Source organism: Xenopus laevis, chromosome 2L (genome assembly GCF_017654675.1).
Source record: "Xenopus laevis strain J_2021 chromosome 2L, Xenopus_laevis_v10.1, whole genome shotgun sequence".
Classification (NCBI taxonomy): domain Eukaryota; kingdom Metazoa; phylum Chordata; class Amphibia; order Anura; family Pipidae; genus Xenopus; species Xenopus laevis.
In genome coordinates this window covers 119,559,967-119,584,520 of record NC_054373.1, presented here as the reverse complement: position 1 = coordinate 119,584,520, position 24,554 = coordinate 119,559,967, and the positions used below count along the sequence as shown (strand labels likewise).

Here is a 24,554-nt window from a genome sequence, read left to right as displayed (position 1 = left end):
TAATTAGTGTTTATTCAAAGTAGAAAAGAACAACTGACATTACACAAAAACAAATTTTGCTAAATATGCCCACTAATCTGTCTCCATTACTCTGTTGGTGTTTTCCCCTTATGACAATGTCTTATCTTTAGGCAAAACAACTTTGATTAAGTCTTTGATTTGATGAAGATCTCCATGCGACTAACACTTTGCCACTCTTCATGTTCGGTCGCATGCAGGTTTACTCCCCTGTCGCATGCCAGTCATTTATGTTGACACAATTGGATTTTTGTCACAGCATCCCCACAATCTCATCGAGTCCTTCTTTGCAACTCTAGAGAATGTGGTCCATTCGGTAATGGACTTAAATACAAAAATTATACAAAACTGTAATGTAATATTCACATTTATAATGTGTGCCTGTAATTTAGTGTTCCTTCTTCAAGCCAGAAACATACTGTCAAATAGGAAAGAGTTTTTTAAATATCTTTTTTTTTAATTCAGAAGTTCACATAGTGATTAAATATACTGTTTTTGACCAGGCTAAGTTATCAATTTTTCCTGCCCATTTCATATATTTTAGACAACAGGCTATTCTGTGGTAAGGCACAATAGGAAGTGGCAAGTGAAAATTGAGTCCCACAGACTACAACAAAATGCACATTCCCAATATTCCAAGTTTATGCCGTACCCAGATGTAGGTTGTTTTGAATAAGGTTGTGTATTAGCATTAGTCTGTCTTTAAAGAACAAAATGTATGAAGTTATAAAATCAGTATGATTTAATTATTGATATAGAAGAGATAGATATTATTTACCCTTTTTCTACAGCTTATGGCTTCTGAAGTTGAAATGTGAACCATTATTGTGTTAACTCTTAGTATGTTATAGAATGGCCAATTCTAAGCAACTTTTCAGTTGGTCTTCGTTTTTTATCGTTTTTCAATGATTTGCCTTCTTCTTCTGACTCTTTCCAGCTTTTAAATGAGGGTCACTGACCCCAACTACAAAACAAACACTCTGTAAAGCTACAAATGTATTGTTATTGCTGTTTTTATTACTCATCTTCCTATTCAGGCCCTCTCCTATTCATATTCCAGTCTCTTATTCAAATCAATTAAATGTTGCTAGCGTAATCTGGACCAGAATCTAATCGATTATAAAGTTTATATGGAGATGATAAACTGGACTTCCAGGTATTTCTGCGTTGCTGAGTTCACCAGTGCTTTCTTTCTTTCTCAGGATGTACCAAACTATAGATTTTGCCACTCCTAATATTGTAGCAATTTCTCGGATGGGTTTTTTTCTGGTTTTGCAGTTTAAGGATGGCTTGTTTCACCTGCATGGAGAGCAGATATAGTGGATTTGGTGCATCCCAAATTAATACACTATATTACTAATACAATAATTATACTTAATAGTTCTCAAATTCTAATGATTGCTCCCACTGTTTAAAGTAATGACATAAGTGCTTGATTTTCTGGTTCAGGCTGAGGCACAGGGAGTACAATAATGATGCAGAAGGACAAAAGTAACATAAGGAGAAGTCAGGGGAGAAATTAAGTGCACGCTTTAAGAAAAATAAAATGTGGAAAGGCAGTTTTAAATCCATAACATAAAGATGAGTAGAAATGATGATGCATCTAAATTGTCAAACATGTCCTTCAAAAGATCACTTGTCAATCACCAATGATGGCTGCTTCCTGCTAAAGCTGCTTCAGACACACCCACTGCTCATTTCAGCTTGTACTCCTGGGAGAGAAGTTCTCAAATGAACTGAAAGAGGATCTTTATAATGTAATATGATTTTCCTGTTATTTCAAAACAGAATTAGCGATGAGGATTGCAAGGGTAAATTTTGGAGATACTAGTATAAACTGACCCAAGTGAGTGTAGCAGTCAATGTGGAGATGGGTTTTTCTCCAAGATCAGTTTGCTGTTCAGATTAATGACTGCAGAAACAAAGCGATCTGACCCAATTAAGTCTTCTGCAATAATGTTGGTTGCATCCCCTGATTTTCCTGGGTGTTGTGTCTGAACCCATAAGTACATGACTGGAAGTTTAGGGATTGTCATTTTTTTCATTGATCCAAACAGATGAGTAACAATATACCAAAAGTCCTCTGTCAGGTTCAGGCCAGCCACAAAGAAACCACCTGCTAACAAAAAAATTATAGTTTTATAGTAACAAAAAAGATATGTTCTGACTTTTCCTTTAGTGTAGCCCCCCCCCCAAAACTTTTTTTAAAGTATAACATAAAATGTTGTTTTACCAACAGTACAACCTCTCCTTTCTACTGGAGTGAGTTAGCTAATGGTGACGCTATGGGGCAGATTTATTAAAATGGGAGTTTAGAGCTTAATAATGAAAAACTCACCCACGTTCTAATCATTCCAATGGGAATTTTAGAATTGTATTTATCAATGGGTGAAAGTTAGAACTCACCAAGAATGTGGATGAGTTTATATTTATTAAGCTTTAAACTCACATTTTGATAAATCTGCAATTATTTATGTTTTTAAGTTTAACGGTCAGGGCTAGGGATGCACCAAATCCAGGATTTGGTTCGGATTTGGCCAGGATTCTACCTTTTTCAGCAGGATTTGGCTGAATCTTTCTGCCTGGTCGAACCAAATCTGGATCCTACTTTGCATATGCATATTTAGGGTGGGGAGGGAAATTGCTTGACTTTTTGTCACAAAACAGGGAACTAAAAAATATTTTCCCCTTCCTATCCTTAATTTGCATATGCAAATTAGGATTCGGTTCGGTATTCAACCAAATACTTCACGAAGGATTCGGGGGTTCGGCCGAATCCAAAATAGTTGGGCACATGCTCAGATTCGGGAAGATTAGTCGCCTGGCGACAAATCTCCTCTTCTTTGGCCGATTTATCTCTCTCAGAACTACCTCCTGCAGGCTAGAATGTAAATCGCCGGCAGGATGGCACTCGGAGTGCTTCGTTTTCCTCATGAGGAAACTTCGGGTGACTTTGGAAATCGAAGTGCTCCTAGTGTGTGCCCTGACCCCAAGGGAACGCCGGGCGACTAATCTCCCCCAGTCTGAGTGTGTGCCCTGACCACAAGGGAACATATACCAACCCATATAACATAGTGTCAAATTCTGCCTTTTAAATAATCTTTTTCGTGGTATCAGCTGTTTTACACTACTAATTTCACTATTGTGTAACAGGAGCACCCTCTGCATCCCGCCCCTGGACAGAACAGCAAAAACTTATCTTACTTGTTTTCTCTGGAAAAAAGGCGCTTGCGAGGGGACATGATTACACTTTACAAGTACATTAGAGGACAATATAGACAAATAGCAGGGGACCTTTTTACCCATAAAGTGGATCACCGTACCAGAGGCCACCCCTTTAGACTAGAAAAAAAGAACTTTCATTTGAAGCAGCGTAGGGGGTTCTTCACAGTCAGGACAGTGAGATTGTGGAATGCACTGCCGGGTGATGTTGTGATGGCTGATTCAGTTAATGCCTTTAAGAATGGCTTGGATGATTTTTTGGACAGACATAATATCACTGGCTATTGTGATACTAAACTCTATAGTTAGTATAGATATGGGTATATAGAATTTAATTAAAAGTAGGGAGGGGTATGTGTATGGATGCTGGGTTTTCATTTGGAGGGGTTGAACTTGATGGACTTTGTCTTTTTTCAACCCAATTTAACTATGTACTATGTAACTATGTACTTATGATGTGCAGTATTTGATTATTCTCTGCTCAGTCATTGTGACTAGAATAGTGTCAGGAAACTCTATCTGCATCGGTTATTTAAACAAAGTTCTTCCATCCTGTCTGGTCATTGCCTGGACAGAACAGCATAGGGAGCTCCATTACACATTCATGATATTAGCAGTACCAAAACTGCCAAAATATTGAAATAAATTTTTAACAGAAGTGCACAATTTAACATTTTTATATAATGGGTTTATGTCCTAAAGGCAATCTGAATGAACGTTTGAGAATACATCATTAGTTCTAAAATAGCAGAAGTAGTGCTTGATATTACCTGGACGCCCTTCCTGTTTTCTTTCTTCCAGATAATGGATTAGTTTATTTACACTAGTGGTATTTGCCCACCAGTATGGAACAGAAGGCCAGAGAAAGTCATAAAATTGGGCTATTACATCATCATATGAGAGGATCACTTGATAACCCATCTTCCACATTACCCGCAGTGTGGGCGTTTCCTAATCAACATCAAAAAGTCTAATTAAACAAAGTTCTGCTTTGAGGCCTGAAGTACTTACACAAGAAAAATTTGGGGTGTTTGGTATTTGCACAGGCAACAAAATACTCTGAATTGCCCATGGACTCATAGGAACTCTTGTTGGTCAGACGACTATTGCTTTAAAATTCAGAACTCGCCATTTACATGTGACACTGCCTGACTACAAGTTGACATTGAAATGAATGACAGGGGACGCCGAGCATTTTGTCACCCACCTGCTGAGCTGTAATTATCATGAGTACCGGTAACTAAATTGCCTATGTGCTGTTACTCTAAGGGGGGTGTTAACTACATAAATATAATTAATGTTGGGTATAGTAAATTCAACTGTTTCAAACATAGATGCAAATAATCTCATACACTACATAAGAGTACTAAACTTGTCTCTTAAGCTTTACTCCATACCTTCCACCCATATGAAAAGTGAACATTTCATAAAGGGGCCTCCCTAAAAAAGATATTTGCAGCCTCATATAGTTGAATGGGAGTGGCCATTGCCATTATACATTGCCACAGAAGGCATGAGCCTGCTCTGACTACAGTCACCCCTATAAATGAAAGGCATGCTATAATTATACTTTGGCGTCACTACCTGTGCTCCAGCTCTGCCTTCCAAAGTCAGCAGCTCTGAAAGCAGGGGGGGCGGCTAATCAAGTAAGTGCAGCACTGCCAGGCCCGGTACAACACTCCACACCTGATAGCGGCCCTGTTGGTGACTGTAGAGCAGGGGGCTGTAACCTATGGGTCTGGAAGGAAAATTGGTTTCTATACAGTTTAGGGAGAATGGCACTGCTCTTCTATGGTACTGGGAAATCTCTTTCAGTGTTGAACAGAATTAATTTAAAGGGGTGGTTCACCTTTACATTAACTTTTAGTATGTTATAGAATGAATAATTCTAAACAACTTTTCAATTTAGCCTCTATTTCTGATTCATTATAGTTTTTCTATTGTTTGCTGCTGCCTTCTGTCTCTTTCCAGCTTTCAAGTGGGGGGGGGGGGTCACTGATCCAGCTACAAATATATTGTTATCGCTGCTTTTTATTATTCATCTTTCTATTCAGGCCCTCTCCTATTCACGTTCCAGTCTCTTATACAAATCAACGCATGGTTGCTAGGGTAATTTGGACCCTAGCAACCAGATTGAACTTTTAAAAGATAGCTGCTGAATAAAAAGCTAAACGACCCCTTTAAAGTATATGAAGAAAATGCTTTAAAAAGTATCAAACATTAGCAACACGAGTACTTTGCCAATACGTACATGTTTGGGACACAGCTTAGGACCAAAAACAGAATGTAAGGAGGAAATAAGATGCAGGTGATGTTCCGGAGTGAAGTCTTGCACTCTTCTGCATGCTAGCATCACTACTTCTGTAGGATTAGCGAGTAACCAAGCAAGGATTTCTAAAAATGCCTCCTATTAAAATAAAAAAGTTCGGTATCAAACATATTAGCCATAACAATAATCAGTGATTATGGCATAAGCATCCTTTTTGCTAGCTTAGCTATTGGGAATTTAACTAATACATAAAAATGTCCAGGTGAATTTGTTTCAAAAAGGGCATTCCGTGTTCTGCTGTATTATTCAGTATAAACAGAAAAAAATAGCTTACCTTTACAGTGATGTGGGTGAAGAGCCCATGTGCAAAGTACAGAACTGGAGATGGATCATCAGGTCTATGAGCTATCCGGAGATCAAGGTACCTAACTCCAGCATTCAGCTGCTGGGTAACACTTAAAGCCTAGCAAATGAATGGGGAAAATTAAATGTATGAGATACAACTTCTGTTCAGTCATTTAGTACACTGCTATGCTACTGGGAGAAATATATAATCAACGAGAACTAAAACATGCCAGTAACTGTATATAGGTAAGCCCTGACCTAAACGTTTACATGCCATCTGTGGGTCTATGATCTACATGCGAGTGCAGTCTTAACTGCTGAATAGTAAAACAGATCCATAAGCTTAAACGCGTTGTTCACCTTCTATTTAACTTTAAGGGGCCGATTCACTAACTTCGAGTGAAGGATTCGAAGTAAAAAAATTTCGAATTTTTGTGCTCCTCGACTATCGAATTGGCGTAAATTCGCCTGAGTAGAATGATTCGAATAGAGCGCAAAAACGCTGCGACTATTCGCCATTCAATAGTCGGAGTACTGGATCGAGCGCAAAAACGCTGCGACTATTCGCCCATTCGATAGTCGAAGTACTGTCTCTTTTAAAAATACTTCGACTGCCTACTTCACCACCTAAAACCTACCGAATTGCTTTAAAAGCCTATGGGAAAGTCCCATAGGCTTGTTTTCCAAGTTTTTGATTGAATAAAAAGGCATTCGATCGAATGAAAATCCTTCGAGCGAATATTTGATCGAGCGCCTATTCGCCTGGCTAATATCCGCCAATTCGACTATTCGCCAGCGCGTAAATTCGCCTGAATTGTCTATTCGATTCTATTCCCCAGTCGAATTTCGAGGGATTTAACCCCTAGAAATTCGACCCTTGATGAATTTGCCCCTAAGTATAAAGTAGATTTAGAGTGCTATTCTGAGACAATGTGCAATTGGTTTTCATTTTTTATTATTTGTGGTTTTTGAGTAATTTCCAGTTATTCTCTAGTTTGCAATTTCAGCAGTCTGGTTGCTAGGGTCCCAATTATCCTAGCATATCTTGGAATATGAATAGGAGAGGGCCTGAATAGAGAGATGAGAACTAAAACGTAACAATAATAATACATTTGTAGCCTTACGGAGCATTTGTTTTTAGATGGGCTCAGTGACCCCAATTTGAAAGCTGGAAAGAGTCAGAGAAAAAGGCAAATAATTACAAAGGTATAAAAAATAAATAATAAAGACCATACTTTCATGTTTTAGGTCTAGTTTATTAGATATTTTCTACTGTCTGTCTGACACGTCAATGCTGTGGTTAGCTCAGTTTAGTATAGAACTCCTATAGGTGCTGTGTGCTGGATACATCTTTGCCCATGGACACAAAACCACTTATCAGTATTTGCCCTTGTATTTTAAATATAAAATTACCTGTGTCTTGGCCCATCTTAAAATAATGGCACGTGCAAAGCATGGCACAAACTTATCCAAGACCGAGAGCAATACGGGTAACTCGGGTTCTAGTGGAGATGTTTTGTCCAAACAATAACTCATAGAGTCATGACTTCCTGGGTAGGAACAAGGTGTGAGTTTAATGTGTATACATACATTATCATACTCAGAAGGTAGGGCCCTGCTCAATATAGCTTGCAAACTAAGATTACACTTATCTATGAATAATTACTGCAGGTAAAATTCTCTTCTCTATCCTCATTACACCTTTAGATGTAGTGAGGAAATAATATATCAGAGGAAACGTAAACAATTGTATCTTATGAATGAAAAGTGGCTTCCACTTTATATTTTGTATGACCTTGAGTCGGTGTGATAAGTAGTATAATGAAATATACTATAGTCATGGACCTACTCAGTGCATATCCTTATGGCTGCCTAATTCTTATACCCCTCCTATACTACAAAGGTATGTATAGTACAGGTATGGGATCCATTATATAGAAACCCGTTATTCAGAAAGCTCTGCATTACCAGAAGGCCGTTTCCCATAGACTCCATTAGAGAGAAGGAGCACCACCTCAGAGTCATATGTTAGTGACTATATTCACTAGAGGGTGTAACAATAGGACCTGCTAAAAATAAAGGTGTATTGCCTGGAATTGAAATGTTGTACAGGGGAATGTCCCACAGGTTTTCAGGCAGTCGTGACATCCATTGCTTGTTTTCATCCAGTGGATTGTTAGATTTATTTTTTAACGGTTCCATTTAAAGGTTTTTCCTTGTGTCTTTGTTCTCTGGAACATAAGAAAAATTAAGTTGCAGCCTCTTATCCATTATTATTGCATAAGTAGGAACTAACATTGTATTGTTATGTTATCACTATCATCCGAGAAAAAAAAAATGTATATACACACACAATATATATATATATATATATATATATATATATATATGCACAAAAAAGATCCGCACTCACAGGTCTTATGAAAATTTTAGAACATTTATTACACGAGTCTAACGTTTCGGCCTCCTCCGAGGCCTTTTTCAAAGTAACAAATACATAAACAAAAATGCTTTAAATACCTAGATTGGCGGGAAAAATTTGGCCAATTGGAGATGACGTATCCACCTCATCATAAAAGCACGACTACTATAACAATCCCAGATAAAAAACTCGTTAACACATAAGAATAAAACTAGACATAACTAAAAATTACATATCACGTATATCTATACATTTACAAATACAGATTAAAAACATGTTAAAACCAAATCTATAGTAACATTGTAATTCATTTCTCAGTTTGTTTCCATAGTTATTAGTAGATTTGTTACATGTTACAAAAAATAAGCATTTGAATAAGGGTGGAAGGTCTGCAGAGGGGTGTTCTCTACATGTATATCTCTTTTCATGGTTACTATATAGAGGTTCTCTCTAAATGTATATCTTTTTATGGTTACTAACATAATCTCCGGAACTGTGTGACATCTCAATGGTTCTGTGGAAGGAGCATTCACTTGGCAATCAAACTGGCCCTCATTCTACTTTGTAATATCATTATATGTCCCCCCCCCCATCGATCTTTTACTTTGATATTTATTTATATTTATTTTTATTTTAGTAAATGTGCACATTATAGATATACTCATTATTGAAATACTCGTTACTAGCCGCTACAAGGTCCGCACAAGAACGGACAGTGAATGCACATTAATCCCCAATAAAAAATATCCATATAACCTGATAATCAGGTGTGTGTGGACTATACACGTGTGTTTTACCAAATCTCATACCAGATCATCCGTGCAAATGTACTCCAATTAAAAAACATAATGAAATTACAACACCCTCATAAGTGTTAATGTCCCGAATGGTGTAATGGCTATCAATCAAATACATTAAAAATGTGTCTAAGCATCAAGTGAAAATGAAAAGTAAAAGATAAAAAATAAATAAAGAGAAAATAGATAAATATACTTGAGGTTCCCCTCGTGTCAAGAAATCATAGTCCCAATTTCGATGTGTCAATCACTGTTCATTAACCCAATATAGGCCAGAAGAATGAATCAATGAGATCAAATCAGTCATTACTAATTCAAAAGCGGAATGTCCTCGGCTTGGCGTTGACCTCCAGCGGATGTGTAAGGCCTCTGTGGGTGTTCATTTCTATCAACCCGGCAAGTCCACACAGCACATCCACACGGCGGATCCACAAAGAGGGAAGAAGAAAGCCGCTCCTATCTCTGCAGGCTGAAGTCTCCAAGGAGACGCGGCAGCACGGCAGGATTACATGCAAGCTGAGGGCCATCACATTAGATCAGATCATCGCGAGTAAATCCCCAGCACTGGCCGCTGCCCGTCAACCGGAACGGATCGCTGGTAGATGCTCCTGCCTTTAAACAACTTTATTTTACAGGTCTGTCAGTCCGGAACGCCCCTTCAATTGCGAGTAGTAGGTATAGCAAACCATGGGGAAACTCACAGGCTGTTCCCAATAACGGATTCCACGCCACTTTCCAGACCATTAGAGACCTCTGGGGGAAATCTCGAAGAGTCAGCCCAAATTGTGTAAACCAAACAAATCCAAGTATTGGCATTTTGGTAAATTCATTGGTTTTCATATTTCAAAACTCACGGGTGCCAGGCTTAAAATCATCCAATACAGTCCTCCAAGAAGCCAGCACTCTCGATACATAGTTTCAAACGCCTGGGTGCAGTATCAAAAATTCCAATCTGTAAATGCACAAAAAAGATCCGCACTCACAGGTCTTATGAAAATTTTAGAACATTTATTACACGAGTCTAACGTTTCGGCCTCCTCCGAGGCTTTTTTCAAAGTAACAAATACATAAACAAAAATGCTTTAAATACCTAGATTGGCGGGAAAAATTTGGCCAATTGGAGATGACGTATCCACCTCATCATAAAAGCACGACTACTCTAACAATCCCAGATAAAAAACTCGTTAACACATAAGAATAAAACTAGACATAACTAAAAATTACATATCACGTATATCTATACATTTACAAATACAGATTAAAAACATGTTAAAACCAAATCTATAGTAACATTGTAATTCATTTCTCAGTTTGTTTCCATAGTTATTAGTAGATTTGTTACATGTTAAAAAATAAGCATTTGAATAAGGGTGGAAGGTCTGCAGAGGGGTGTTCTCTACATGTATATCTCTTTTCATGGTTACTATATAGAGGTTCTCTCTAAATGTATATCTTTTTATGGTTACTAACATAATCTAATATTAACCTTCCACCCTTATTCAAATGCTTATTTTTTGTAACATGTAACAAATCTACTAATAACCAGGACCGCCATCAGAAATCACAGGGCCCCATACAACAACATTTCCTGGGCCCCCTGGGCTGCGCCCACCACAAGCCCCACCTACAGGTCCACCATCCCCACCCCACAGGTCCGCCCACCACACAGTCAATAAACAAAAAAAATATTGGTGGCTAGGGTTCCCACATGTTAATAAAAGATAAAAAGATATTGGTCGTCAGGGCCCCCCATACAAAAAAACATTTGTGGCCAGGGCCCCCTATTAAAAAATATTGGTGGCTAGGACCCCACATGAGAAAAAAAAATTGGTGGCCAGACCCCACCTCACATTATAAGAAAATTGGTGGCCAGGGCCCCTTAAATGTCCATGCCTTCCCAAAGTCAGCAGCTCTCAGAAAGATGGGGGGCCGGTTAATCAAGTAAGTGTGGCATGGCCGGGGCCCCCCTTACCCTCGGGGCCCCCTACAACTCTCCCCCCTGTCCCCCCCTGATGGCTGCCCTGCTAATAACTATGGAAACAAACTGAGAAATGAATTACAATGTTACTATAGATTTGGTTTTAACATGTTTTTAATCTGTATTTGTAAATGTATAGATATACGTGATATGTAATTTTTAGTTATGTCTAGTTTTATTCTTATGTGTTAACGAGTTTTTTATCTGGGATTGTTATAGTAGTCGTGCTTTTATGATGAGGTGGATACGTCATCTCCAATTGGCCAAATTTTTCCCGCCAATCTAGGTATTTAAAGCATTTTTGTTTATGTATTTGTTACTTTGAAAAAGGCCTCGGAGGAGGCCGAAACGTTAGACTCGTGTAATAAATGTTCTAAAATTTTCATAAGACCTGTGAGTGCGGATCTTTTTTGTGCATTTACAGATTGGAATTTTTGATACTGCACCCAGGCGTTTGAAACTATGTATCGAGAGTGCTGGCTTCTTGGAGGACTGTATTGGATGATTTTAAGCCTGGCACCCGTGAGTTTTGAAATATGAAAACCAATGAATTTACCAAAATGCCAATACTTGGATTTGTTTGGTTTACACAATTTGGGCTGACTCTTCTAGATTTCCCCCAGAGGTCTCTAATGGTCTGGAAAGTGGCGTGGAATCCGTTATTGGGAACAGCCTGTGAGTTTCCCCATGGTTTGCTATACCTACTACTCGCAATTGAAGGGGCGTTCCGGACTGACAGACCTGTAAAATAAAGTTGTTTAAAGGCAGGAGCATCTACCAGCGATCCGTTCCGGTTGACGGGCAGCGGCCAGTGCTGGGGATTTACTCGCGATGATCTGATCTAATGTGATGGCCCTCAGCTTGCATGTAATCCTGCCGTGCTGCCGCGTCTCCTTGGAGACTTCAGCCTGCAGAGATAGGAGCGGCTTTCTTCTTCCCTCTTTGTGGATCCGCCGTGTGGATGTGCTGTGTGGACTTGCCGGGTTGATAGAAATGAACACCCACAGAGGCCTTACACATCCGCTGGAGGTCAACGCCAAGCCGAGGACATTCCGCTTTTGAATTAGTAATGACTCTGATTTGATCTCATTGATTCATTCTTCTGGCCTATATTGGGTTAATGAACAGTGATTGACACATCGAAATTGGGACTATGATTTCTTGACACGAGGGGAACCTCAAGTATATTTATCTATTTTCTCTTTATTTATTTTTTATCTTTTACTTTTCATTTTCACTTGATGCTTAGACACATTTTTAATGTATTTGATTGATAGCCATTACACCATTCGGGACATTAACACTTATGAGGGTGTTGTAATTTCATTATGTTTTTTAATTGGAGTACATTTGCACGGATGATCTGGTATGAGATTTGGTAAAACACACGTGTATAGTCCACACACACCTGATTATCAGGTTATATGGATATTTTTTATTGGGGATTAATGTGCATTCACTGTCCGTTCTTGTGCGGACCTTGTAGCGGCTAGTAACGAGTATTTCAATAATGAGTATATCTATAATGTGCACATTTACTAAAATAAAAATAAATATAAATAAATATCAAAGTAAAAGATCGATGGGGGGGGGGACATATAATGATATTACAAAGTAGAATGAGGGCCAGTTTGATTGCCAAGTGAATGCTCCTTCCACAGAACCATTGAGATGTCACACAGTTCCGGAGATTATGTTAGTAACCATAAAAAGATATACATTTAGAGAGAACCTCTATATAGTAACCATGAAAAGAGATATACATGTAGAGAACACCCCTCTGCAGACCTTCCACCCTTATTCAAATGCTTATTTTTTGTAACATGTAACAAATCTACTAATAACTATGGAAACAAACTGAGAAATGAATTACAATGTTACTATAGATTTGGTTTTAACATGTTTTTAATCTGTATTTGTAAATGTATAGATATACGTGATATGTAATTTTTAGTTATGTCTAGTTTTATTCTTATGTGTTAACGAGTTTTTTATCTGGGATTGTTATAGTAGTCGTGCTTTTATGATGAGGTGGATACGTCATCTCCAATTGGCCAAATTTTTCCCGCCAATCTAGGTATTTAAAGCATTTTTGTTTATGTATTTGTTACTTTGAAAAAGGCCTCGGAGGAGGCCGAAACGTTAGACTCGTGTAATAAATGTTCTAAAATTTTCACAAGACCTGTGAGTGCGGATCTTTTTTGTGCATTTACAGATTGGAATTTTTGATACTGCACCCAGGCGTTTGAAACTATGTATCGAGAGTGCTGGCTTCTTGGAGGACTATATATATATATATATATATATATATATATATATATATATATATATATATATATATATATATATATATATATATATATATAGATAGATATATATATGAACAGAAGATCAGCACTCTCTGTAATTTGGTGAAACTATGTTGATTTATTTTTCAGAACATCCCATCTTATCCGACCAGTCCCACATGGAAGGACCAAAACGTCGGATAAGATGTGATATTCTGAAAAATAAATCAACACAGTTTCACCAAACTACAGAGAGTGCTGATCTTCTGTTCATATATTATCCTATTTTGGATCGTGCACCTCTGGCTTCATCCTTTGGATATCTAAGACTATTATATTATTGATATTAACATGAATCTACCCAATGTAAATATGTAAGGTTATATACTGTATTTCCCCCGTCTCCTACCATTCCCAGGCATGATCTGTGAACCTTTTCTTAAAGGGGAACTATCATGAAAATTAAAATTTAATATAAGCTTCCTTATACTTTCCAAATACAATCAATTAAAAATTCTGCATTGTTCCTGAAATAATCAAGTTTATAGTCACTATTCCTCTCTCAGCATCTGTTTCTCTTTGTTCTCTCTTCATGCAGCAGTTGGGTGTCAGCCACTGACAGTTAGATCTTATAGGGGGGCTCCCTTTCCTATCAGATGAATTAGAGCTCACTCAAATAACTGATTCCAGTACAAACAAAATCTAACAAAATAACTGTCTTTTGCACAAATTGCACAAAGAGAGACATGATGTCTGGTGATTTTAATAGAATGAGCTCTAATACATCTTCTAGGCAAAAGGAGCACCCCTTTAAGATATATTGGATCTAACTGTCAATGAATATCTGACACCAAACGCCTGCATGAAGACAGAATGAAGAGAGAGGAATAGTGAAGATAAACTTGATAATTTCAGAAACGGTACAGAATTTTTCATTAATTGTATTTAAAAAGTTTCTTATTTCAGTATGCTTAAGCTAATAATAAATTTTCATTTTCATGATAGTTCCCCTTAAACACTTTAAGTGCCAGCAGAATTTCACATTTTGGTTACGCGAAATGCCAGCCGTTTTTAAGCATTTTGTGCTCTCTCACTTTAGGGGCATTTTCTGAGGGGAAACCTATAGTTTACCTAGGAAAACTATACATTGTTTTTTTCGGTAGAAACTGAGCTTTCTAAATCTGCCTGAGTTTTCATGTATTTCCACCTGTGCAAAAAAATTTATAGTGCTAAATACCAAAAAAAAATGAAAAATTACCATTTTTCATCGTATATCAATTTATACCAGAAAAATATTTCATTTTACAGATGAAAATCCAACTGATTTGGAAAGCCTTATGTCTCTCAAACGTGCCAATACCAGATATGTATAGTTTTATGGAGATTTAGGACTTCTGTACAGCAAAAACTCCCGGCAGTATATTACTGAATTTTGAAAGCACTAAGGCAGAAAACGGCATGCTTTAGTTTCCAAGGCAAAAAATCCTGAAACCATAGGTTTACCCCAGAAAACCATACATTTTTGAAAAGTACACATTCTGCCGATTACAAAATGGGTAACTATGTCTCTCTACTCCCAACTACCAAACAGAAAAGCTTGTCTGAACATAGCGGTTTTTCAAAATAAAATTCAAAATTTTGAAAAATCATTTCAAAGGTTTTATTTTGCTGCTCCTCATATCCCAAACTATATTAGGTACCAAGAAAAAGCACCTGCAATATGATTGCCAGGGGTCCACTGAACAGTTTGATACCCATTATGCATAGGTTTACCAAAGTATCTGGCATTTAGAGACACCAATATGAAGTTAGCACATCCAAATTGTTCAGGACTTTACTTCAGCTACTGAGAAATCAACACATTGACTGCATTTTTTGTGGGGTAAAAACACAGAAATATATATTTACCCCCCAAACCCATATATTTTTGGAAAGTACACATTCTACAGAATCTAAAATGGGTACCCATGCCTTTCTGCTCCAAACTACTGAGTCGCAAGGCTTTCCCAAAATTGTCGGTTTTGGTGAAATATCTGAAAATTTCCTCAAACCTTCAACTTCCCAGCACCATATCACCCATGTATCATTACGTACTAAGAAAAAGCACCCTAAATATGATTGCCAGGGTTCCTCTAAACATTTTGGTGGCCATTGTTCATAAGTTTACCAAAGTATCTGGCATTTAGAGGCCCCAAAATGAAGTTAGCGCATACAAACAGTCCCGTGGGTAACTTCAGCTAATGAAAAATCAACACATTGACTGCATTTTTGTGGGGTAAAAACACAGAAATATATGTTTACCCCCCAAAACCCATATATTTTTGGAAAGTACACATTCTACCGAATCTAAAATGGGTACCCATGCCTTTCTGGTCCAAACTACTGAGTCGCAAGGCTTTCCCACAATTGTCGGTTTTGGTGAAATATCTGAAAATTGCCTCAAAGCTTCAACTTCTCAGCACCATATCACCCATGTATCGTTACGCACCAAGAAAAAACACCCTAAATATGATTGCCAGGGTTCCTCCAAACAGTTTGGTGGCCATTGTTCATAGGTTTACCAAAGTATCTGGCAGTTAGAGGCCTCAAAATGAAGTTAGCGCATACAAATAGTCCTGTGGGTAACTTCATCTAATGAGAAATCAACACATTGACTGCATTTTTGTGGGGTAAAAACACAGAAATATATGTTTACCCCCCAAACCCATACATTTTTGGAAAGTACACATTCTACTGAATCTAAAATGGGTACCCATACCTTTCTGCTCCAAACTACTGAGTCGCAAGGCTTTCCCAAAATTGTCGGTTTTGGTGAAACATCTGAAAATTGCCTCAAACCTTCAACTTCCCAGCACCATATCACCCATGTATCATTATGTATCACAAAAAAGCACCCAAATTGTGATTGCCAGGGGTCCTCCAAACAGTTTGGTGCCCACTGTGCATAGGTTTACCAAAGTATCTGGCATTTAGAGGCCCCAAAATGAAGTTAGCGCATACAAATTGTCCTGTGGGTAACTTCATCTAATGAAAAATCAACACATTGACTGCATTTTTGTGGGGTAAAAACACAGAAATATATGTTTACCCCCCAAAACCCATATATTTTTGGAAAGTACACATTCTACAGAATCTAAAATGGGTACCCATGCTTTTCTGCTCCAAACTACTGAGTCGCAAGGCTTTCCCACAATTGTCGGTTTTGGTGAAATATCTGAAAATTGCCTCAAAGCTTCAACTTCTCAGCACCATATCACCCATGTATCGTTATGCACCAAGAAAAAGCACCCTAAATATGATTGCCAGGGTTCCTCTGAACAGTTTGGTGGCCATTGTTCATAGGTTTACCAAAGTATCTGGCATTTAGAGGCCCCAAAATGAAGTTAGCACATACAAACAGTCCAGTGGGTAACTTCAGCTAATGAAAAATCAACACATTGACTGCATTTTTGTGGGGTAAAAACACAGAAATATATGTTTACCCCCCAAAACCCATATATTTTTGGAAAGTACACATTCTACCGGATCTAAAATGGGTACCCATGCCTTTCTGCTCCAAACTACTGAGTCGCAAGGCTTTCCCACAATTGTCGGTTTTGGTGAAATATCTGAAAATTGCCTCCAAGCTTCAACTTCTCAGCACCATATCACCCATGTATCGTTACGCACCAAGAAAAAGCACCCTAAATATGATTGCCAGGGTTCCTCCAAACAGTTTGGTGGCCATTGTTCATAGGTTTACCAAAGTATCTGGCATTTAGAGGCCTCAAAATGAAGTTAGCGCATACAAATAGTCCTGTGGGTAACTTCATCTAATGAAAAATCAACACATTGACTGCATTTTTGTGGGGTAAAAACACAGAAATATATGTTTACCCCCCAAACCCATATATTTTTGGAAAGTACACATTCTACCGAATCTAAAATGGGTACCCATGCCTTTCTGCTCCAAACTACTGAGTCGCAAGGCTTTCCCACAATTGTCGGTTTTGGTGAAATATCTGAAAATTGCCTCAAAGCTTCAACTTCTCAGCACCATATCACCCATGTATCGTTACGCACCAAAAAAAAGCACCCTAAATATGATTGCCAGCAGGGCCGGCCTTAGGCCTATTGGACCAATTGGGCCCAATTGGGCCCCGCGCCTCTGGGGGCCCCGCACCAGAGGGCAGCACAGGTAATATTTTCCCCAGCACATGATGCTGCCTGGCCTGCCCCCAACTCCTCTCACTCTCTTACCTTGTCTGCCCCTTTCCTTTCTATTTTGTGCCTGTATGCCCTTATTTTCCTAAATACTTGGTGTGTCGGGAGCAAGCAAAACTTTGTCTAGGGGCCCCCCAACATGGTCCCAATTGGGCCCCACATTTGATAGGACCAGCCCTGATTGCCAGGGTTCCTCCGAACAGTTTGGTGGCCATTGTTCATAGGTGTACCAAAGTATCTGGCAGTTAGAGGCCCCAAAATGAAGTTAGCGCATACAAATAGTCCTGTGGGTAACTTCAGCTAATGAAAGATCAACACATTGACTGCATTTTTGTGGGGTAAAAACACAGAAATATATGTTTACCCCCCAAACCCATACATTTTTGGAAAGTACACATTCTACAGAATCTAAAATGGGTACCCATGCCTTATTGCTCCAAACTACTGAGTCGCAAGGCTTTCCCAAAATTGATGGTTTTTGTGAAATATCTGAAAATTGCCTCAATGCTTCAACTTTCCAGCATCATATCGCCCATGTATCATTATGTATCACAAAAAAGCACCCAAATTGTGATTGCCAGGGGTCCTCCAAACAGTTTGGTGCCCACTGTGCATAGGTTTACCAAAGTATATGGCATTTAGAGGCCCCAAAATGAAGTTAGCGCATACAAATAGTCCTGTGGGTAACTTCAGCTAATGAAAAATCAACACATTGACTGCATTTTTGTGGGGTAAAATCACAGAAATATATGTTTACCCCCCAAACCCATATATTTTTGGAAAGTACACATTAAACAGAATCTAAAATGGGTACCCATGCCTTTCTGCCCCAAACTACTGAGTCGCAAGGCTTTGCCAAATTTGGCGGTTTTGGTAAAATATTCTGAAAATTGCCTCAAAGCTTCAACTTTCCAGCATCGTATTGTCCATGTATCATTACCAGCATAAAGCATCCTAAATATAAACATAGGGGTCTACTAAACAGTTTGATGCCCAATGTGCATAGATATACCAAACTATGTGGTGCACAGAGACCCCCAAATGACAATATGTATAGACATTTTCACGGCTGACGCGCTGGCTGCTGCAATATAACCACCCGGTGTGTGTATTATGCGACATTAGACCACCTAACAGTACAGAGACCCCAGAAAACCATATATTTTCAGAAAGTACACATTCTGATGAATCCAATATGGGTAAATATGTGTTCCTACTGCAAACTGCCAAACTGCAAAGCAATGCTGAACGTAACGGTTTTTATCAAATTTCTGAAAATCGTCACAAAGCTTGAATTTTACCCCATTATATGCCCCACATTTCATAACTTATCAGCATAAAACATCCTAAATATGAACGCCAGGGGTCTACTAAACACTTTGATGCCCAATATGCATAGATATACCAAACTATGTGGCGCACAGAGACCCCCAAATGACAATAGTGTATATACATTTTCACGGCTGACGCGCGCTGGCTGCTGCAATATAAGCACCCGGTGTGTGTAATATGCGACATTAGACCCCCCTAACAGTACAGAGACCCCAGAAAACCATATATTTTCAGAAAGTACACATTCTGACGAATCCAATATGGGTAAATATGTGTTCCTACTGCAAACTGCCAAACTGCAAAGCAATGCTGAACGTAACGGTTTTTATCAAATTTCTGAAAATCGTCACAAAGCTTGAATTTTACCCCATTATATGCCCCACATTTCGTAACTTATCAGCAAAAAACATCCTAAATATGAGCGCCAGGGGTCTACTGAACACTTTGATGCCCAATATGCATAGATATACCAAACTATGTGGCGCACAGAGACCCCCAAACGACAATATGTATAGACATTTTCACGGCTGACGCGCTGGCTGCAGCAATATAACCACCCGGTGTGTGTATTATGCGACATTAGACCACCTAACAGTACAGAGACCCCAGAAAACCATATATTTTCAGAAAGTACACATTCTGACGAATCCAATATGGGTAAATAAGTGTTTCTACTGCAAACTGCCAAACTGCAAAGCAATGCTGAACATAACGGTTTTTATCAAATTTCTGAAAATCGTCACAAAGCTTGAATTTTACCCCATTATATGCCCCACATTTCGTAACTTATCAGCATAAAACATCCTGAATATGAACGCCAGGGGTCTACTAAACACTTTGATGCCCAATATGCATAGATATACCAAAGTATGTGGCACACAGAGACCCCCAAATGTCAATATGTATAGACATTTTCACAGCTGACGCGCTGGCTGCTGCTGCAATATAAGCACCTGGTGTTTGTATTATGCGACATTAGACCCCCCTAACAGTACAGAGACCCCAGAAAACCATATATTTTCAGAAAGTACACATTCTGACGAATCCAATATGGGTAAATATGTGTTCCTACTGCAAACTGTCAAACTGCAAAGCAATGCTGAACGTAACGGTTTTTATCAAATTTCTGAAAATCGTCACAAAGCTTGAATTTTACCCCATTATGTGCCCCACATTTTGTAACGTATCAGCATAAAACATCCTAAATATGAACGACAGGGGTCTACTGAACACTTTGATGCCCAATATGCATAGATATACCAAACTATGTGGCGCACAGAGACCCACAAATGGATATATAGTAGATAAAATTTACATAGGCAAAACAAACTAACACAGAACAGTGTGAAATGCAAATAAATCACCAAAAACTAATAAAACCACAAAAATCAATGCTTTTTTTTTTCACACTAGTGTAATCGGCCACCAGAATTACCGTTTGAATATTTTAGCTGGGCCAAATCGATTATACGGACAGAAACAAGTGAACAACACAAATGCACAGCTGAAAATGCAATAAAATGGCTAAAAATTCAATAAAATGGCTAAAAATGCACCAAAATACCCAAAATTGCAATATAACCACCAAAATAACATACAAAAGCTATTGCACAGTACGGTTAGCGAATACGCTATTCGGAACGGCAATAAAACATTTTTTTTAGCCCAAAAAGAGACGATGCGATAAGAAAAAAAAAAAGCCACAAAGCCATATATGTACATATGCGTGTGCACAACGGGTAAATTGCATGTTATTTGCACGTGTGCGCGTGTGCAAGTGTACATGGGTGCTGTGAGTGTGTGTGACCCCCCCAATCCCCAAAAATCTATGTGTGAGTGTGTGTAAGTGTGAATGTAAGTGTATATTACTGTAATAAGTGTGTGTTGGTGTGTTTGTGTGTTTTTGTGTGTGTAAATGTTACACTTACCTGGGGTAGATGCTTCAGATCGTTGATAAAGGGTCCCACGCAGCAGATCTCCAGCTCCAACGGTCAGCAGCCATGGGGGGGCGGAGCTGGGCGGAAGTGCAGTGCAGGCAGCAGCAGGACGCATAGGAAACGCGTCCCTGCTGCTGCTTTGGGGCCCCTGGGCGATCGCGCCCCAGGGGCCACACGATCCCCTGCTCTGCTCGTTGTCTAGGGGCAGGGGATCGTGAAGGAACGGAGCGAGCGGCTCTAACAGCCGCTCCTCCGCTCGCAAACCCGGAAGTGCTGCAGAACGTAGAATCTACGATCTGTGGCACTTTGGTCCTTTGATCCACAGAACGTAGATTCTACGTTCTGTGGCACTTAAAGGGTTAATGAATAATTATTTCATGAAAGCCTGAAAAAATAAGGTAAAATGTTGTTATAATGGTTTTGTTTTCTAAAGTTGTTTCACTTGCTTTATCATGCCAGATTTTGCCAGGAGGCACTGTTAAAGCCATGGAAATGGATCAAGGAGTCAGGTAATATATCTTTCCATAGAACACAACTGAGCAGACTTTTTGACATGTAAAGGTCAGACCACACTACAAATGTTACATTGAAATGCAGTGAAAAGCTCCTCCCAAAATAGTCGACTCTTCATTTTATTGCGCAGTAAACATGCAACTATATCACAGACATTTAATAAATAATGTATCAGTTAATGCAGGGATCCCCAACCTTTTGAACCCGTGAGCAACATTCAGAAGTAAAAGGAGTTGGGGAGCAACACTTACATGAAAAATGTTCTTGGGCTGCCAAATAAGTGCTGTGATTGGCCATTTGATAGTCTCAATGTGGATTGTCCACCTCCATTGAGACTCTGTTTGACAGTACACCTCGTTTTATACAACCAAAACTTGCCTCCAAGCCTGGAATTCATAAATAAGCACCTGAAGCTAATACATTTTGAGGCAACTGGGAGCAACATCCAAGGGGTTGGAGAGCAACATGTTGCTCACGAGCTACTGGTTGGGGAGTTAATGGTTGGGAGTTAATGTATCAAATTAAACACCATAAGGTAATAAATGGTTAAAAATAAGAAGCAGCTGAGAATTCTCAGTATTTCTGGCATGGAAAGTGTAATCTATGCAATCTATGGTGAGCTAGAAGCCCATTTACTTCTGACCATAGGGCATACTGTATATACAGTAGTTAAGTGTGATTTTCTCCTTCTATAACTATGAAAATGTCTGTATGAATTTGTCAGACGTTTCTTCATGGTGACATCACATATTCATTGAAAATCATAATTGTGCCATTGTGAGCATAAATACTTTAAATAGCTATGCAAGTGTATCCCCCCCTCAATCAGACAGTGATGGGCAAAATATGCCAGTGCATTAACACCATAAAGCAATGATGTATGATTATTATTAATTTGAAAGATATGAAGCAGATAATGAGATACTAAAGTGGCCACTGCATCTCTATAATGGTAGTTTGCAGCCTGGACCTGCCAAAATGACTTTTGCAGAAAAAAATACATTGTTGATATTTTGGCATATTTTCAAGTAGTGCTATTGCACCTAGCAAAACAACCAAGGTAAATACACTATAATCTTTTTGTAAATTGCCAGTGTTTTGGCAAATTTTCATTTTTGGTGAAGGTTTGTCAAATTTGACATTTTGTGCCCTATGTTTCCCTGTGAGGCCTACTGCACTCTCATAATTATTAACTACACCAATTCAATTCTATAAATCTCTCAGTAATCATATTCTGCACCGAACAAAGGGTGAGTGTTACTGATTAACTCATTGCAGTCTTTGGATCTGATTTCCTATGAGACTAGTCAATAATACTGTATAAGCCTTGCAATGTGAGAAGACTCATAGCTGGGATTTGACTTTTTAACAAAGCCCTGGAATGTGGTACAACTGGGTCATAACAAGGAAGTTTACAATCAAAATAAAATACACACAAGCGTCCATTTTCTCACAATCCACCACACTTGCCTTTACGATTTTTAAAATGTGGAAGCAAACAGGAATACCTCAGACAAACTCCACTCACACAGGATCATGGAGATGGTTGTAAAATCTGCAGTTCTAGGGCAGTACTATAATTGCTGTTGGTATTTACTGCAGTCCAGGAATTTGCACTAGAACTGTCCCTGTTTGATCAAGTGATCTGACTCTGCTCAGTGGCAGAATTTTGCAAGGGGTTTATGAATAGTGTGCATTCATGTTTGTCCCGCAGCAGGTGCAGTAAAAGTGCATCCCTTTAGATGTTGCACAGTTACGTATTGCAGCATCACGTTATAGCCACTTATAAATAATAGAGGAGTGATCAGTGCTGTAAGTTAGGTTTCCATATGGCTGGTAAAAATTGTATTTTAAGCCAAAAAGACAGATAACAAATATAATAGTGGCATTATTTTTACCAGAAATAGTGTGTACAGCTCCCACATACTATTCTGATATTCCCTGTGACACCTGTGCACTTTCATTCAGATATATATATATGTTAGGGGTATATTCTCTCTCTTGCAATATATATATATGTATGGCACAGGGTGTTTATGCTGATCCCTCTTGTATTATACTTACTAGGCTCAATAATGGCAGAGAAAGCAAGTGCTGATACATTATTTATTAAGAGAGAGAGAGAGTGTGTGTGTGTGTGACCCCATCATTGCTGCTCTTACTTATTTTATCTTGCAGTAGCCTTCACTACTATACTATTATTACTATTTTCCATTGCGTTCCCCACCCCCGCTCACCTACATAAAGTGGCAGCCTTGTCCTCCCCGCAGTGTCACAGTACATGTGCCGGTGGATTGCGGCTGCCCACAGAGGAGCTCATATGCTGCCCCTGGGATGCCATCCTCTGCGCTTCACAACGTCCCCTGTCCGAGTGCCAGCCTGTCAGATTCTGCGCTCATTGGCTGCCCGGCTGAGGTCTCTTGCTAGTGGTCAGCTCCCTGAAACCGTGACGTCGTCTTCATATGTCACGTGACTTTTCTGCATTCCCTGCATTTTTCTGCATTCCCTGTGGGGAAGTTGCGGGTACTTACCTGCATTGTTAGTTCACAGAGACTTCCATGCTTTTTCACCACAGGACTGTTGAAGTGCCTTGCTATATTTTTCAGGAGTCAGAATTGACAATTGCATTCACAGGCAAATACTGTCTTCTGTAGAAAATGTGTTACCCATAACATAATTGAAACTATTAATATAATACACTTTTAAGGACCTAACACCCCCACAGTTTTAAACTATGTTGGATCCATAATGCCCAGTCACCACACCGTTGCCTGACTCCTAAATTAAAACATTGTTTTTAGAATATACAAAAGAAAAAAAAAGTCCTTACAGGAAGACTATAATACATATAAGCTAAAGACTGATATGCACAGAGATACAGTTCTGGTACCTCATGTCTGTTTTGTTTTCACTTAAATGTTTATTAATTGGCACTTACATACATGTAGGGCATAGGAATAGGAATAGATTTTATACTTATACAATGTATGGAGCCACCTTTTCTGGAAAAACTGTGCAAGTCAAGGCAAGATCTGGATGACTAAGAAAGCTTTCAGAAAATAACTGCTGGCAAGTAAAGCAAAGGCAAAGCCGCATATGACTAAAAAGGACCTGGAGAATATCTTGGCTGACACAAGAGTGGCGGAATTGTATGGGGAACGAATGCACCCAGGCCTGCACCTTCTCAGGCACCTCTGGAGCCTTACACGTGTGAATGTGAAGTGAAGAGT

The 24,554-nt window shown here is 38.9% G+C and overlaps 1 protein-coding gene across 3 annotated transcripts; it reads right to left on the bottom strand.

Moving 5' to 3' along the window:
• Positions 1 to 1,428: 1,428 nt before the first annotated feature.
• plcxd1.L (phosphatidylinositol-specific phospholipase C, X domain containing 1 L homeolog) lies at positions 1,429 to 24,028 on the bottom strand. Of its 3 annotated transcripts, none has more exons than XM_018247146.2 (7): positions 23,566 to 24,028; positions 7,945 to 8,085; positions 7,268 to 7,404; positions 5,844 to 5,972; positions 5,492 to 5,647; positions 4,011 to 4,191; positions 1,429 to 2,137 (listed from the first exon to the last, which is right to left on the bottom strand). In XM_018247146.2, the coding sequence occupies exons 2-7, from the start codon at positions 8,054 to 8,056 to the stop codon at positions 1,878 to 1,880; spliced, it is 975 nt and encodes a 324-aa protein (XP_018102635.1). In that variant the 5' UTR covers positions 8,057 to 8,085; positions 23,566 to 24,028; the 3' UTR covers positions 1,429 to 1,877. The 3 variants fall into 3 exon arrangements, with proteins under 3 accessions (XP_018102635.1, XP_018102634.1, XP_018102636.1); XM_018247145.2 differs by having other exon boundaries at positions 23,562 to 24,026; XM_018247147.2 differs by having other exon boundaries at positions 1,429 to 2,134; positions 23,562 to 24,025.
• Positions 24,029 to 24,554: the final 526 nt, after the last annotated feature.

Excerpts from the sequence above, each read along its gene's own strand:
- plcxd1.L (XM_018247146.2), bottom strand. The coding sequence starts at position 8,056 with ATGGAACCGTTAAAAAATAAATCTAACAATCCACTGGATGAAAACAAG. Across the intron at positions 5,648-5,843 it reads TCACCCACATCACTGTAAAG|GAGGCATTTTTAGAAATCCT; the intron begins GTAAGCTATTTT and ends TTATTTTAATAG. Across the intron at positions 4,192-5,491 it reads CTAAGCTGTGTCCCAAACAT|GAAACGCCCACACTGCGGGT; the intron begins GTACGTATTGGC and ends GATGTTGATTAG.